General features: G+C 34.3%; 1 protein-coding gene across 3 annotated transcripts in view; it reads right to left on the minus strand.

Moving 5' to 3' along the window:
* The window catches only part of EXOC2 (exocyst complex component 2), a 135433-nt gene that overhangs the window by 66267 nt on the left and 52857 nt on the right, over positions 1-16309 (minus strand). For all 3 annotated transcript variants that reach the window (XM_086740286.1, XM_086740287.1, XM_086740285.1), the window contains 4 exons: positions 12834-12979; positions 12656-12737; positions 12038-12140; positions 8881-8999 (listed from right to left, as the gene is read on the minus strand). In XM_086740286.1, coding sequence (XP_086596412.1) covers positions 8881-8999; positions 12038-12140; positions 12656-12737; positions 12834-12979 — 450 coding nt within the window. The remainder of the gene's footprint in view (positions 1-8880; positions 9000-12037; positions 12141-12655; positions 12738-12833; positions 12980-16309) is intronic.

Here is a 16309-nt window from a genome sequence, read left to right on the forward strand (position 1 = left end):
ACATTAGCTTGCTTTCACCCTACCAGAAGATAGCGCTTGAAGACCGCACACTAACGCATAAATCTTGTAAAATAGTGAGAGTTAACTTACAAACAACTTTTTTCCCATCCCAACGTCTTCTCTCTCTGGAGCCAGAAGCTTAAATTTAGCAGCATAATGTAATACAATGAATTAATATTAGTGTGGACTGTAGACAATAATATTTATAAACCTAAATAAACTGTTCAAATAATAATTTACTGCCTATTCATTATTCGTTTTGTGTACTATTTCTGCATTCCTAGATCCTGAATATAGGACAGCAACAATTTAAAGTTTCAAGAAATTAACCTTTTACTGTATTAACAGGTTTTAAGATGTTGTATAAACAGCATGAACAATACATTCCTGGCAGATATTTTTTTTTTTTAATAAACTGTATCTTTGAAGTCACAGAAGTCCTTTTTTTTCCAAAAGACAGCATCTACATGGAGCATATCTGTCAGTGACTCCAGTGTCAAGTGTATATTTAACCAAGGAAAAACAGGAGAAATAAATGTACTACATTCTCTTCTTCTACCAAACAGTCATGACAAACTAGAATTATAATTAAAGCGTTATCACATTTACAACTGTAAAATCATGAGAAGATCAAATAAGTACTTTTTAGGATCTAAACATTGCTTCATTTTTTTTTTAAAGTGTTTTACTGGGTTTCAATTTTTTTTGTGCATTGATATTTTACAGGAATGTAGAATGAAATAAAAACATTCCGATATTGTGTGAAATACAAATAGTTCAGTGATTTCATTCAGACCTCTTCTGTTCTAATGCAGTAAGATCTCATCAAAATAAGGATCTTTTAAAAAGTGCAATGCTTTTTGAGGTAGTTTATTTAATTTGTCCTTTCACTTTCTGTAAATCAAGTCACCTGTGCTGACCCCTTAACTGCAGGTTTACTTTATCAGTACTAGAGCTGCTATAGGGTACTTATGTGCTTACAGCACCTGTGGCTCATGTACACACCTCGACTCTATTTTTCGGAATGTTACCTGCATACTCTTGGCACATGGCATGTTACAGCCTCCATTAAAAAGACAACTAACATTAAATTTCCCTAAAATGGTTTTTTTCCATGATTTGCAAACCAATCAATGATTTAAATCTTCAAAAGCAGCTTTACTTTCATACTTCAAAACTATTACCAGATTGAGCATAAAAATGCTTCGCTCCACAACCCTGCTTATTTTTCCCCTCTTTGCAGTCTGGCAGGCAGAGGTTTCTTGTGGGAGTCACACATCTCTCACCTCACTCCCGTAAACCATTCTCAGCCACTCTGCAATTCTGTCAGTCCGGTGCATGATTTCCGTGATACTCAGGTAAAGCTTTTTACAAAAGCTGCTGGTTGACCAGGGGATGACAGAGTGCCAGTACTTTTTGCAGTGACAAAAAAAAAAAAAAAAAAAAAAGAAAAAGAAAAAAAAAAAGAATATATATATACACACACACATGTTTAACAAGTAACTGAGTAGTTTTTCAGTGCAATTTTCCACGGTAAGGCAAACACTAGTCATTACACAGACTGCATGTACATACACAGCATATACATGAGCAAGATTAAATTAAATTTAAAAAAAAAAAAAAAAAAAAAAAGACCTTACAGATGGGCAACCAGGTGAATACAGTTACTGTATTCTTTCATCCATTATGCATCTTACAGTGAATTTTCTCACAGGCTACAATAGCAAGGGAAGGCTGATCTATAGCCTCCGGACTCTCTGAAGGGCAGCAAACTTCCTTACCACCCTTAAACACCTTTGAACATTTTTTCCTGTGCACAGCGGGCCCTTGTCCTGTGCTACAGCCCGACCACCCACTGTTGCTTGTTGACCAAACACACAGTGCCTGGAGCCCGCACCGACATAACCAGGATGAGATTCCTTTCAAGAACAACGCATTGAGAATTTCAATTTGTCTAGGCAAGAAATTAGGCGAGCAGGAGAAATTACCAAAAAATTAACCTGCTCAACAGATGAATGGCTGCATTTTATTCTTTTTCTTGAGTACCTTTTCTTTCTAACCTTACATTTATTAGGAATCTGACATTTTTAAATGATCAAGAAGAAAATTAGTTGTATTTCTAGCAGAGAGATGACTCTGGAAGATTAAAATTACTGCACTCTATGGAAAAAATGTTTTTGGACTACATTTAAAAATGAATGCATTTTTAAATTTTAAGATTATTCTTCATTATACTAAATTCATTTATACTGAAAGTATTTTTCAGTTTACCACAAAAAGGGTAACTGGGCCGATTATTTCGAGCGGTGCTGTAAGTATTTCACAGTTTAAGGGTAAGCCTTATTGTCAGTCCTGCAGGCTAAAAAATCCTGAATCAAGAACCAAACACTTCAAGCTCAGCACATAAATAAAAATGACGTCATTTTACTAGCACTAGTAAAATGCACCAGTGGACATTAAGATCTTCAGCAACTTTGAAAACAACCTGCTTTTACTTAATTGCCCGAATAAGGGCTTAGAAGACTAGAGCAGACACCAAGACAAAATTCTGGCCACAGAAGAGTTTCATTTTATCTTCAGTAGTTCTAATGTTTTCAATTTTGATTTTAAGCTACTTGTGCTGCTTTTAAATCATATTTACTGTCTTCTTTTTAATCACAATATTTATTGTTTTTATAATACTTTAAATGTTATTTAAAATATTATATAAAATAAAAATTCTCCTGCACTTTGGAACATGTCACATTCTACTAAAAATTCTAAATAACAGCAAAGTTACAGATACAGGTGGTAAAAAGAGGAAAACACATTTAGTGTCAAATCTTGTACTGATTAATTTTTTTTTTTTAATTAATAACGCATTAAGGGTTTGCTTGACATCTGCTGTCAAAAGAGTATTTCTGCTATGGGCAGGGGATGTGGTTTAGACATGAAATGGCTCCCAGCTGCAAGAAGTCTTCTTCCAGATGTACAGTAAGCAAAGGCGATGGAAGAGAACCAGCTGCTAGGATAACAAATTGAAAAGGCCCTTTTGACACAAGCCTTGCCGGCCTGTCTGATCTAACAAAGATGGCTCATTCATTGCAAGGTGAATAGAATCTCAGTGTGGCACAGAAGAAAGAGTAATGTGGTCTAAGCATCCATTTCTCCCCTTCACACTATGTACAGCTGCTGTTACTCTGGCACAGAAAAACCCTGCATAGTTTTTTACAATATCTGGAGAGCTGTGAATCACATTCTGAGTGCTGCAGAAATTATTTTTTTTTTTCCCAGCAATAACTACACGAAAAATTACAACTATCGAACGAGTATACTCCAGTTTTGAGACCTGTCTCCATTTTGGGAATTTTAATAGGTTGCATGTTTCAAATTTTGCAACCCAAAGGGCAGCAGAAAGATCACACTGCAACTGTGTTAGTGTTTCCACTGACAGTTTTAGTTTCTAAAGGCTATTAACAGATAGTTATTGCAATAATGTTACATAGTGTCTCAGAAAGATCTGTTAAGAAATAAAGACTTTTTCAGTCAGTTTGACAGTAACCAGATTAAAGTCCCTATCCATTTGGGCTCAAAAAATCATGAAACCTACTAAGCCATTATTAAAGTCTAAGCAAATAACCATTGGCCACACAGAAAACAGTCTTAACCTCCAGAGCTTCTTTCCCTGATACTCATGTTAAAAATCCCATTGCTTAACTCATTTTGGCTACCTGCCCAGTGTCCCAGGCAAATTTTAAACTAAACCTCATTTATTTACATTTATTTTCATGTCATTTTACATCATTATATCCCCCATGTTTCCTGTACTCCAACAAGTCTGGGAAGCATAAACCATAGTGAAAGACTACAGTTATGCCCTAATAATAAGGGAGTTACCAAGTAAAGTTAAAAATTACCAATATGTAAAAATCTTATTTGAAGGAAATAATTTACTATCCAGGTACCAGGTTTGAAAGTCCCCAGACTTCTACAAATCATAAGTTCAAAGTTCAAAAGAAGCAATTCAGACTTTAGCCAATACAAGGCATAAAATACCAGCACAATTCAGTTTACCATTCAACTACCTCTTGCTAGAGGTACTGTTTTGCATGAGCATAGTGCTCTTCCATGTTAAGCTTTATAATCACAGGCTTCAAAAATGCTCTTTTTCCTGTCTATTCAATCTCCCTCTCTCTAACCAATATACGTACTAGAGTAATAGCAGCAAATTGGTTTTACCTACTTCAAGTTCTTCCCATGGGCAACAATAGTGGGATGTGACCAGATTTACAAAAGGAATTCATCAATGCTTCACAAAATAACTTCATAATCATAAAAAAAAAAAGGTTTCAAAAACAATAAAACAGCACAACTGCCTATTCTATTAGTACGGCAGATAAACATTAAATAAAAAACATTAAAAGTTAATAAATCCATGTATTTACAAGCATTACCATGTCAGCAGAGCTAGAGCTCCAGCCAGCTGCATGTGGGTCCCATATCTGCAGTGCCATCTCTGACCATCACAGAAGCAGGGGAATGGCTTAATGTAAGGACAAGAGCAAGGGAGCTTTATGATTTGGGCGTCCCCTCTACTGGCTCATGCTTCCACTACGACTTTGGCTGTGCTGTTTGGTCTCTTTGCCCTGGCTACTCATACTTCAGAGCACTTAAGAGCAGGAGAAATTTTGATCTGCTGTCATATACACATACTCACTCACTCCTTAAAACATGTGGGTTTGGATTGCAACAGTTTCTCACAATATGAACATCACGTGCCTGCATTTTTTTTTTACCTCACAAATGAGGAAGGTCTGCTATGGCTATACAGAGCAAGAGATCCATAGCCTAAAGGCAATGATGGATGAGCAACAACAACCACAGCTGAGCATGTAATGAAACACTAATCTACATAATTCGAGACTAACCAGCAAACCAACACGGTTGTTTAAGACTGAGGGGAAAGAGTACCTTAATACACATACAGAGATATTCTCCAACAGAAATACACTCCAAAATGCTGCTGTAAAGTACTTCATACACAGAACTTAAAAAAAATTCCCATCCTACTTATACCTGTTGTAATAAACGCAATCAATTAGCTAATGATCAGATTACTGCATCTTTTACAACTAATAATTGTCTATTAAAATCAAACGAAATATCCAATTAAATAACTTACTGTTGGTAGCTGTCAGCCTTTAAACCACACCGCCAAATTACCTGACAAAGCTTAGCACAGCTTTTTTGGAAAGAATATTAACACTAGTTGGATTAACCGAAACGACAGAGTATTTGAAACACATAGGACTTCTGCTAACCCCTGCAACAAATTCCAGGAGAGAACTCAAAGACCATTACAGCCCTGTAAACTTGACACAGTTTCTTCTTTCAGGCTGCATCAGAAATTGTCCTATGCTATGATACTTTACAGTTCTAGGATGTGCTTACAACTGCAGAGTATTTCTACAAAATTTCTCTAGTAATATTCAAGTGCAGAGGCTTTTCCTTTTAAAAATTTTTCACGTGACAATAATACTGAGAATGAAGGATTCAGATAAAAAATATTTACTCAGATATAAACCCAAATAAACATGTATTTAAATACACCTCTAATATGTAATTTTCTGGTAGCACCTTCAGCCACCTCAGTATGTATATCAGCTCACTTCACTCTGCAACGGAAAGTACAGTTATTAACCAGAGAGCAATCATCAGATAAAGACAAGGAACCTATAAAGGACATATAAAAACAGATTTACTCCTTACCAGTACTGGGGATTTGACCTGACTGCCATTACTAGTGGGTTGGATGATACGTCACTAAATCTCTTAAAGAAGATAGGAGAAGACGCTATTTCTATATAAGAAAATGAAATTGTTTCAGTTGTAACGACTGAAGGGTCAACCTCCCAGTAGTATGGAAACAACTGGAACTATTTTGTCCCACCGACAGTACGCTGTTGACTTGTCGTGTCAGTGACTGAATTTGGAGTAAGTTCTCCTTAGCATTCACTTAGGTTTGTGTTTTAGCTTGTTTAGCAAATAATCGAATTCATCATGCCCAGCAAATAAATTTTTTGAGAATATTTACTGTTGGACAATCAGCTACAAAAATCCTGTCCAGAATATCTAAACAAAGTTTTCAACAAAGACTTTTCCAAGAAGCAGCAAAGGCTTTTATCTAATTCTAAATCCATTTCTGGTAGTAAAATAATCATAAGGTAATGATCTGGGGCACAGCTCTGCATTGAAAACTAATAAAATAGCAGTAAAACGCTTTGGCACAAACTCAGTTGAAACCTGAAAAATTCTGCACAAATGCAAAAAAAATAGATACAATCTGCTACTGAGGTTTAAGTTTACTACGCTGAAGCGTTTTGACTCAGTTTGAACCCACAGATTCACAGTCACCATAAGAATTAAGCTAAGAATAGCCAGAAATTGTCGGGATGTTCAAGGTGTAACTGTAATTGCTGTCAGCATACACAATATGAAGAATACAATCTGCTAGAAACAATGTCTGTTATCCCTGTCAAAAAGGGAAACCTAGAAAAAGATTTAACACCCTTTTCATTAGAGTATCAACCTTATGACCCACCCCTTCCTCCAAACGCTCGGTATATAAAATAATCTTTTTATTGGAAGCATGCTTCAAGTGGAGGACTTGAATGTTTGAAAATTTATTACTATTTTATCTTAAAAATAATTATGAATTTATTAACATATAAACCACATTTCTGACTTGCTTAAGTTGATTAGATTCCTCAAAGTCTTGCATAAACTATTTGATATCTATGAGTAAAAGCTCATACTTTTCCTGTTTGAAAAGCATACATCTATTAAAGTAGATTAAAATACATTCCATGTCTCTGATCACAATCAGCATTGTTCTACTTGGCAGTTAATAACAATTCTTTTAAGTTTTCTTTTTTCCTTCTCCTGTCTGGTGTATGCCAAAACTGAAGATCTACGGAAAGGAAAAACCACATTTAGCAACCTTCCTTTGTCCTACTAGATACTAAATGAGCAATTGCATTAACTAGGATAAATTCTTGAGTATTTTAAAATCTGTACAAAAAATATATTAGTAAGGATGACATAAAAGGCTGGAAGAAAACTACTGAAATTTCCTGAGATCTTTAATACAAGTGACAATATATTAGCATTTGTTTCATATATGCACTAAATATTAACTATTCATACATGCATTTACTGGGCACTCAAGTTACTTAAATTCCCTCTTCTGAGAGCCAAACAAAGCTGCTAACATAATAGCCCCTTTGATATTAAGGCTGAGGGAAGCAGATTTGTTGCAAGAAAAACACCAAACAGGTTGAGATTTTCAAGACAAGCCTAGGAATTCAGACACATTTTCCATTTATTTACTGGAGCATGCATATCAAAATCACATAGACTACTACTACAACAACAAAAGAGAAAAAAAAAAAAAGGTCTCAAGCACTTAGTATCTTCACGTCCCTATTTTCCTTGCTAAGAATCTGAGAGATGGCTATATCACATTCTGCAAGTGAGTGGAGAAAAAGAAAGCTTAGAAACTGTGGCCGTTTTTACAAGTGAGTTTTGCTCCTGACAGCTTTATGTTGTGGGGAGGCAGGAGTTGGGGCGGGGTGGGGGTAATGGTGGTGGTGGTGATGGTGTCTCAGGATTTTGATGAGGAGTGAAGATGGGGAGGTTTTGGAAATGTTCTGGATTTTGACTAAGAGGCCAAAAAACTAACATGGTGTTCCAGTCGGTCCCACAGCACTCCACATCATGTTGTGGAACAAAGGTGGTCTGTGCGTGCTTTAAGCTAAAAGTTACCGACATCACTGCCATACGCAATGCACCCTGTGAACTCTATACCTGATGTCATAACCTCCGCTAAAGAGTTTAAGCCTTCTGCAGCAATTTTACAGCACATTTCTGCAGCAGTTCCAACTCAGTAAAATTTCTGTGGTTTCTCAGAAAAGAACCCCTTATTTGGTTTGGGATACACATGCACTAACACTAAACATGGGAGTTACCTATACGCCAAAAGAGGCCACATTCCAATATGCCTACTAATTTCAGAAATAACAGCAAACTTGATAAGACTTCTTGAGAAACAAGGCACTACTTGTAATTTTCTAATTTAAAAATCCAGTTTTCAGATTTTACTACTAGAAATGCTAGGCCAATAGCCTCCCACCTATTCCCTTTTGAAAACACGCTGATGTGATAAATCAGGTTAACTGGTAGCAAAGTTACTGCCACACCTGAAAATGATATCACATTTCTTTGAGGAGCAACACCGGCAAAGACAAAGACAGAATATAACTAAGTATTCATATTGGTCTTAATATAACACTGTCTAAACATCTTACTTGTCCAACTCAGATGTCTGTGCCCGAATAGTGTAATCTGAATTTTGAAACTGCACACAAATAAAGAACAAGAGCACATCATATTATGATTCACTGCATATAAAGAAATTACACATTATTCCATTTACCCCAATGCCCTGCATATCCATATATTAATGGCATATCTTATGACAGGAAAAAAAAAAAAAAAATCTAACCGATAGATTCAGACAACAATCCAAATTTCATGTGACCTCAAAGAAGTACTTAGAGAGGACAGTAAACTTCAGACAAATAGTTGAAATGTAATGCTTTTCTCAATAAAGAGCTTAAAAGTTTTAAGTTAAAAAAAATAAAACTCCAACTGCTGTTTTATTTTTATAACAGAATTAAGAAAAAAATACAAGTCACTATTCAACTTTGTAAAAAGCTATCAAAATTGATGGGAAAAAACCCCAAATATCATTTGTACACTAAAACTTGTCAAATAAAAAGCAATGCCAAATTCCTAAGTGTCAAATGTATATAGATATATAAACCAAAAATATATCCTTGCCTTTTTGTTCTTTGACATAGTTCTCCTTACAGTTGTGCATGAGTTGCAGAATCCACTGATGCTGAGCACCAATGCACTGCCAAGCAGGGTCCCCAGGTGCATGAAGATCAGAAAGATATCTGTAAAACCCAGTCCAAAAATCACAGCTCTGACTTAACACACTGAAGGCCTCATTAAAACAGACCAAAGATGTACTGAGGAATATTTTTTTTTTAACATAATTTTAACAATTCAAGAATAGTTGTTAAGGTACACTCATACCCGCGCAAACAAAAGCTTTGCATTCTCCTTTCTTCATTTAGTGAAGCAAAATTCCATTAAAAAAACCTTGTAGAAATAAACAAAACCATATATTTTTTAATAGCACATTAATATCTATTTTTTTTTGTTGTGCCTCTAGTGAAATACTTGGGAAATCAAGCTCTATCTGCCAAGGCTGCAGTTCAGTACTTCATGTTTCACTTGGAATCAGTGATGACATCTCAAGCACATAAAATATGGTATGTTTCTTCCCACTTTGTATGTCCTGATTGTATCACCATGTAACCTTAACAAATCAGTGCACGAGGAATTATTTTTGGCAGCTCATTAATTTCAGAACAGCAAATGTAAACCAAGCTCCTGGTTGCTTTGGGTTTTTTTTTTGGTTTTTTTTTTTTTGTTTGTTTTTTTTGTTTTGTTTTGTTTTTTTTTTCCATTAGGATGCACACACACAACCTTAGGAAAAAAAAACAAAACAACTAAACAAACCAGGAAGGGGAGAAAAAGTGAAAAAGATTGGGGCTTCTAATACACAGAAGCAAAACAGCCTCTGTCTTTTCTGAGAGAGGAGTATTAGAAATCCACTGTTGTGATTTTGAATAGAACACAGAAGTAATATAGTCTAATGTATGGCATTCAAGACTATCTGACAGTAGTACTTTCAAAAGAGTATTTTCTAAAACAGTAGCTGTTCTACTATTTTATGTGCTCCATTACATTCTCCATTAATGAGACTCAGGACAGATCCAAAAATTCAAGATGCTCAGGTGAAGTACACTGATTTATTATCTTAAGCAGTAAAGGGAATGTTTAACTCCTTCACAAAAACTGTATTACTACAATAATATCTGATGTTAATTTAGGACCATGTTGCAAAATTTGGTCTTATTTGAGAACTGTCTGCAGTACTTGAACAAAAAATAAACTGTCAAAGTAGGATTGGTTGGATGGATGAGAGTGTTACTCAACCAACCACTTTGACAGGGTGACATTTATAAATTATGAGCTCAAGTCTTTCCTCAGGGTTAAAGTGGACTTTAGTCCTTGCTTACACACAAAATGAAAAAAAAATACCATTAGTCTTGGAAAAAATACATCTACTTGGCTGTTAAGTGATATGGTAAACTGGTTCTAAACAGTGTAGAATAATTATCAATGTAAGTATCATAATAAAATGAGAGGAAAATATGAATTGAAGTCTAATTATAAAGATAAACATTGAACACCTCAGGGGGAAAACCATAGTATTTCAGGTCTTGCTCAGCCTTAGACATTGGAGACATATAAATCAAAACATATCAAGGAAGAAAAAAAAACCTCCTAAAAAAAGCAGGTTTTATGCAAATACTTTTACAATTAGGATTCTGTTAATTTCGTCTTAGCTGAAGTGCTCTTAAGAAAGCTTTCTTCACAGCTTGCCTCCAGAAAATTTACACTAGCATAACCACATTAGCATATCCAGAGTAGTGAAACTAATTTAATCACTTTGTATACTATGATTCTGTTTATTCATTACAACTAAATCATTCCGCAATTGTCCACTCCCTCCTCTCCTTCATTATACTGTTCTACATGTGGAATACATTTTGTAGTTACATTAACACAGTCTGCTTTAACATGGGCTGGGATATTTTTAAAGATTAAGTACTTCAAGGTAAGAGGTCAGAAAAAAAAAACTGTAAAAAAAAAAAAAAAAAAAAGAAAAAGTCAAAACAAAACCAAGCCAACATCAAACACATATAGAACTCTGATTCTTTCAAAGAATCCCTAGAAGAAATCATAAGACCTGGCTTAGATAAAGAAGCTGCTCTTTAAGGTTTTCAGGACTAACACAGAATGGAAACAGTAGTGCCTTCTTCAGAGACACAAAACACTTAACTACTAACCTTAAAACGCAATTGCAATAAATAGATAATATTTATATAGCACCTAGAAGAATGAGAAGTGCTCCACATAAGTGTACGCTGGTCACTGTCCTCAAACTAACATAATGTAAAGGGACCTAAGATACCAATACTGCACTTTGTTCTGTGTGATGGGGCCTGGTGAGAAAACCTCACACAGGTGTCAGAACTTTCTTAAAGTTTCTCACACAGTGCATTTGGTCTATATCTTTTAAGATAACTGAGAAAAACACAGAGAACGTCAAGCCACACTAAGAGCCCTAGTAACATCCAAAACTCAAAACCTTTCTAAGTAAAGCCATCAAGTGTTCCAGAGCACTCTACAGTTTGGGTTCAAGGACTGCAATGCAGGTTAAGGTCTCCCAGTAGAAGAAGGTCCAATCAACTCATGTCAGTATGCTTACAGCAGACTCTTATCAGCATTGTGAATGACAGAAAATCTAGTAATTTCAGTGAAAAAAGGGGAGCTGGTTCATGTTCATGAAATATAAAGGAACTACATAATTTAGACTGAGTAATATAAGAGCCAAAATCAATTTTAAATGACAGTCTGGATTAAAACCTCCCTATTATCTGACTCAGGATGATTCCATTTCAACATCATGTCAAGCTGAAGTGTAAGACAAGTTAATAAGGAAACTATTTTGAGATTTGGAACCTGTGAGTGATCATTTCAGACATAGCTTGCAATATGATGGTTTAGAGAAAGCAACAGCATCTAAACATGCCTTAGAGATTTAAAAAATGTACAGTCAATCTCAATTATCCTTCATTAAATTGTTCTTGGTCAAGAACTGTTTTTCAGTCATTCAATAAACAATCAAGAACCAATCCATTGCCATTATTTATATAATCATAAAATCTCAAAATACTCGGAGTATTAAAATTAGTATTTAAACCACAGTAAAAATAGTCACTACCCTATTTAGCAAACACATGTAAATACACATCTAACACCTTATGTCTGATGAAGATAGTAGCCAAATGATTACCTTATATAACGCTTCTGATCATGCAAAGTTGATGGGGTTTCAAGCAGCTTATCCAACAGAAGTTCTCTCAAAGCTTCAATTCTGGTTTCAACTTCAGCATAATCTAGTAGTGGGAAAAGGAAATAAATCCAATGTGTGCCTTCAGCAGTGGTATGAACTGAAAATTATGTTATTTTTCCAGGACATTAGACACTTCTGGAATTAATGTGGAAATCAATGTAACTCATTTTACAATAAGCCACATTCAAAAATTTTTACATGACAGTTCTACAAAAACAGAAAATTGGACTTTGAAGTCTTTCCAACAATATGTCAATGAGAGATGAAGTCACATTTTAATTATTGTAACCTTTTTTTATGTTCAGTAATATCAAGTCTTAATAAATGAATAAAACTGGTTGTGATTTCACATTTTCTAGTATACACCTCACTCAGAAAACTTGCCAGAAATATTGCTTAGAGTAATTGGTTCCTATAAATCCATAATTTTTATGGATTAAAATCCTTACAAAACCCACATAAAGTTCTTAGACTACTATGTGCTTTTTAGCCTTTAAGTTAAAAAACAAACAAACAAACAAAAAACAAAAAAGGCAAATACAAGAACCCATCTCTTACATTTTTTGAATACTTGAACCTCTGTCTTTCCAAAGAGTGACTTGGCTTTTTCGTAGTCATTAATAACCACATCATAATCGCCCTTAAAAGAAAAAAAAAAAAAAGACAAATAGCAAAAATTTATATTTCTCAAGAAAAATATTTCAGCAAATAGAAAAGTATTTTTAAAGGATTATACCTTCTGAATATTTCTTTCAATATTCAAAGGAAGGTTGAAAAGAAATTTAAAGCGCTGAAGAACATTAAGCGCATTTCTCGTTGAATCAGCTTTGTCCTTGCGACCCAGCACTTCTTGGAATAAGGTATCTGCTGTGTTACTAGCTCCTGTTTTAAAAAGGATGAAAATAAGAAAAAGTAGAGTAAGTAATCAGTTCAAATGACATATAGATTTTCCTAATTTTAACAAGTAATTCAAGTTTTTTTAAAGCAAACAAGTCAATATTGCTCAATTTTTATACTTTTTTTATTCAATTGTGTTAACGTTTTGCAACTAATTAAACACCATTTCAAAGTGAACAACCACTTAGCGTTTTAATGTGGTAAGATCCCATAGCAATTAAAAACAATCAGTCTTTCCCATTTCAAATGCTTAACTTTGCTGCAGATATTTTATATAGTTTGCTTTGGCTCCAGATCTACATTTTACAATGAAGTTATACATCTCAAGATCTGAAAAAAGTCAAAGAAAGCTTTCTTTTTAGAAAAGTATAATTTCATTATGTTAATTAATGTCATAGCTTTAAGAATTATCACTGGGCTTTGCAAACAATTTTTTGTGTTTTCAAATTAAGTCTCAAAAATTATTAACAATATTTGATATTTAAGTGAGTCACTTAAAAGAACCAATAATTAAGTCAAAGGCAATGGCGTGACTGAAAAAAGTCTCACTACCTGGTCACTGTAACAGAATAAATAGAAATTATCTTCACATTGCATTAGAAGTCTTTACTGGCACCATTGCATACAGGATGAAGCCTTGGTCAACAATTTCATCCAATCAAGTTTTTATACTATCTGTGACTATTCTTCAACAAATATATTAAATATAGCCTTAAAACCTTTTCTATCCAGACTGAAAGCATTCTATTTTGTAATAAGGATAATTTCCTAAACCAGAATAATAGAATTTCACTTATAGTAGGGGAGATTTACATTGCGTGCGAATATTTTAATTTTTCAACTCGTGGCTTATTTTTAATTAAACAAAAAAAAAAAAAGTTGAACTGTTTTAGCCTTTTTTGATCGTTGCGTGTAGAAGTTTCTACATTATCTGGTCTAGTGACTATACTTTAAGCAAAGATGAAAAAAAAAATTACATCAGTCTCGCTGGGTGGCTTGCATGCCATTTTCTCTAGTCAACACTGTGGGTGGCCTGCTCATGTTAAAAGTAGTCTTTGTAAAATAATTGTTATATCTAAATAATGTTTAAACTTTGTTGAAATTTTGAAGCCTTGATGTAAAAAAAGTTTTGTCAGGATAGCTATTTCTGCTACATACTATTTAGCATAGAATACTTTAATCCATTAAGGAGAAATACACAATGAAAACAGCTAGTTGGACATTTAAATACACTGACAAAGTATGATTTTTCTCCTGAGGTTACGGTAAACGCTAGTTTTGTAAATCCTTCTAGTAAGTAACATTTGTTTTGTTTGAATTCATATGTTTCTTGCCCATTCTTTTAACAGCCAAGAAGCAACGTACTATATCCACGAATTACAGTTCTATGCACAAAGCTTTTTTTTTCTTAATTCAATATAAATGTTTTTAAAAGGTAATTGACAACTGCAGGAATAGCACAGCGATTTCCATCTTTAGTTTAAAACAACATGCCTTCATCTCTCTATGCATTAATTTGCTGTAGAAATACTCAATTCAAATAAATTAGTTTACTTTTTTCTATGGGTACTTTTTCTGTTTTATATAGAAATTGAAATATATCAAATTACTTATTAGCGTCTTAATGAAATTCAATACTTCATGCAAAACAGGTCTGTCTTTTTAGACTCAAAAAACATCGTGAAATTTCTTCCCTGCTGACCTCTCCAAGTCCTTTTTGCATTAAAAATCTTAATCTCTCTATTACTGATGAATAATCTAAACTTAAATAATAAATTCCATGGATAGAGATTCAGGTCCTATATTAACTAACAAGGTTTTCAAAAGAGATGATTCATCTACCGTGTGCAATTTTTTTTACTTCAAAATAAAGCTCTAGTTATTCAACAGTTGTCTTTCATAGAGTCTGACAAAATCAAAACATAATGGAATTTGATTGACCTCCTTTAAGATACAGTTCTTTGTGAAATTCGTTATAGCACACTATATGTTTTTATAAATATATATTTAATAGCTTGTTTAGCAATTAAATGTAGCAATTTAGCAAAAACTCCAAACATTTACAATTCCACCTATAACACCAGATTGTGCTTCTACCATCCCACGTCATTTAAATCCAACAATTTGGCACACTCTTAACATACATTCAGATCCTGTGGAAAAATATCCTTATTCTTACGAGTTTGTAATCAAGCTCATGACAACAATTGTCTCTCAAAATATGCACCTACAATCCACAAAATGTAACATTTAACCAAAGATTTGAACTCATTTTTGAAATCAGGCCCTGTTACTCATGGATTATGGAAGCTTTTCAATGGTCAGAGAAGAAACAAAGCTTTGATCTTAAACTACTTTGCATAATATTATTTACTCTTTTAAAATCCTTGTATTCCTACTTCCCTGCCTCCCATCTATCATGACTTGCAAAGTATTGGGAGGAAAAGCAGCCAATTCTTTTCACAGCAGAGCCAAACTTAATACCACTCTGAAGTGCCTGGCACAAGTTCCTCTACAGATCCAGGCTGAAAAAGACAGTCCACGTTATCTGCATACAGATTTCAGTCACCACTTATCAAACGAAACAGCAATTATACACTGTAGGGAAAGTTGTCTCATATTAGTGTATGTAAGAAAATGTCAGACCTAAATTTGGGGTTTTTTATTTACAATCTGTCACAGAATTTTGTCAAAGGTAAAAGTGCTCTCCAAGGAGTCTGTGTTCGGTGCATGACAAGGCATAAATACAGAGCACAGAGCACTGAGGATTGCACTGGAAAATTTCAGCAAATGCTTTTTTCTCCTACCCTATACGTATCAAATATTCTGCACAGGGACACACACTATAGTCTTTATATAGTGTGTGTGAGTTTATTTTTTCGAGGGGGTGGAGGTTTGTTGGGAGTTTTTGGTGATTTTTGGGTTTGGAGGTTTTTGCATTCCAAGTAACAAGACGCGGAAAAACAATGTTCCAACTACACCTTTATTGTGAGCATTAATGAATCTCTACTGAAAAGAAAAACCGGGGGGTTCAGAAAACCCCCTGCTTTCTTTGTGCTCCCCACACAAACACACATACAGTCACTGCTTTCTTCATACAAGAGAAGAAAAACAGTGAACTTCCATGTCACTTTCTTGATTTCACAAAACACACTCAGACTTTCCAACACTGAGTCAGCTATCTGCATGTCATTCTTGCTTATTGATACAGCACTAAGGGAAACATCCCTTCCTCTGTGAAAAAAATCACAATGAAACAAAGTAAAATTATCTTGGCAGAAGTCCCAGAATTAAAAAAAAAAAAAGTAACTTTTT

This window comes from Chlamydotis macqueenii, chromosome 2, assembly GCF_036417535.1.
Source record: "Chlamydotis macqueenii isolate bChlMac1 chromosome 2, bChlMac1.mat, whole genome shotgun sequence".
Classification (NCBI taxonomy): Eukaryota; Metazoa; Chordata; class Aves; order Otidiformes; family Otididae; genus Chlamydotis; species Chlamydotis macqueenii.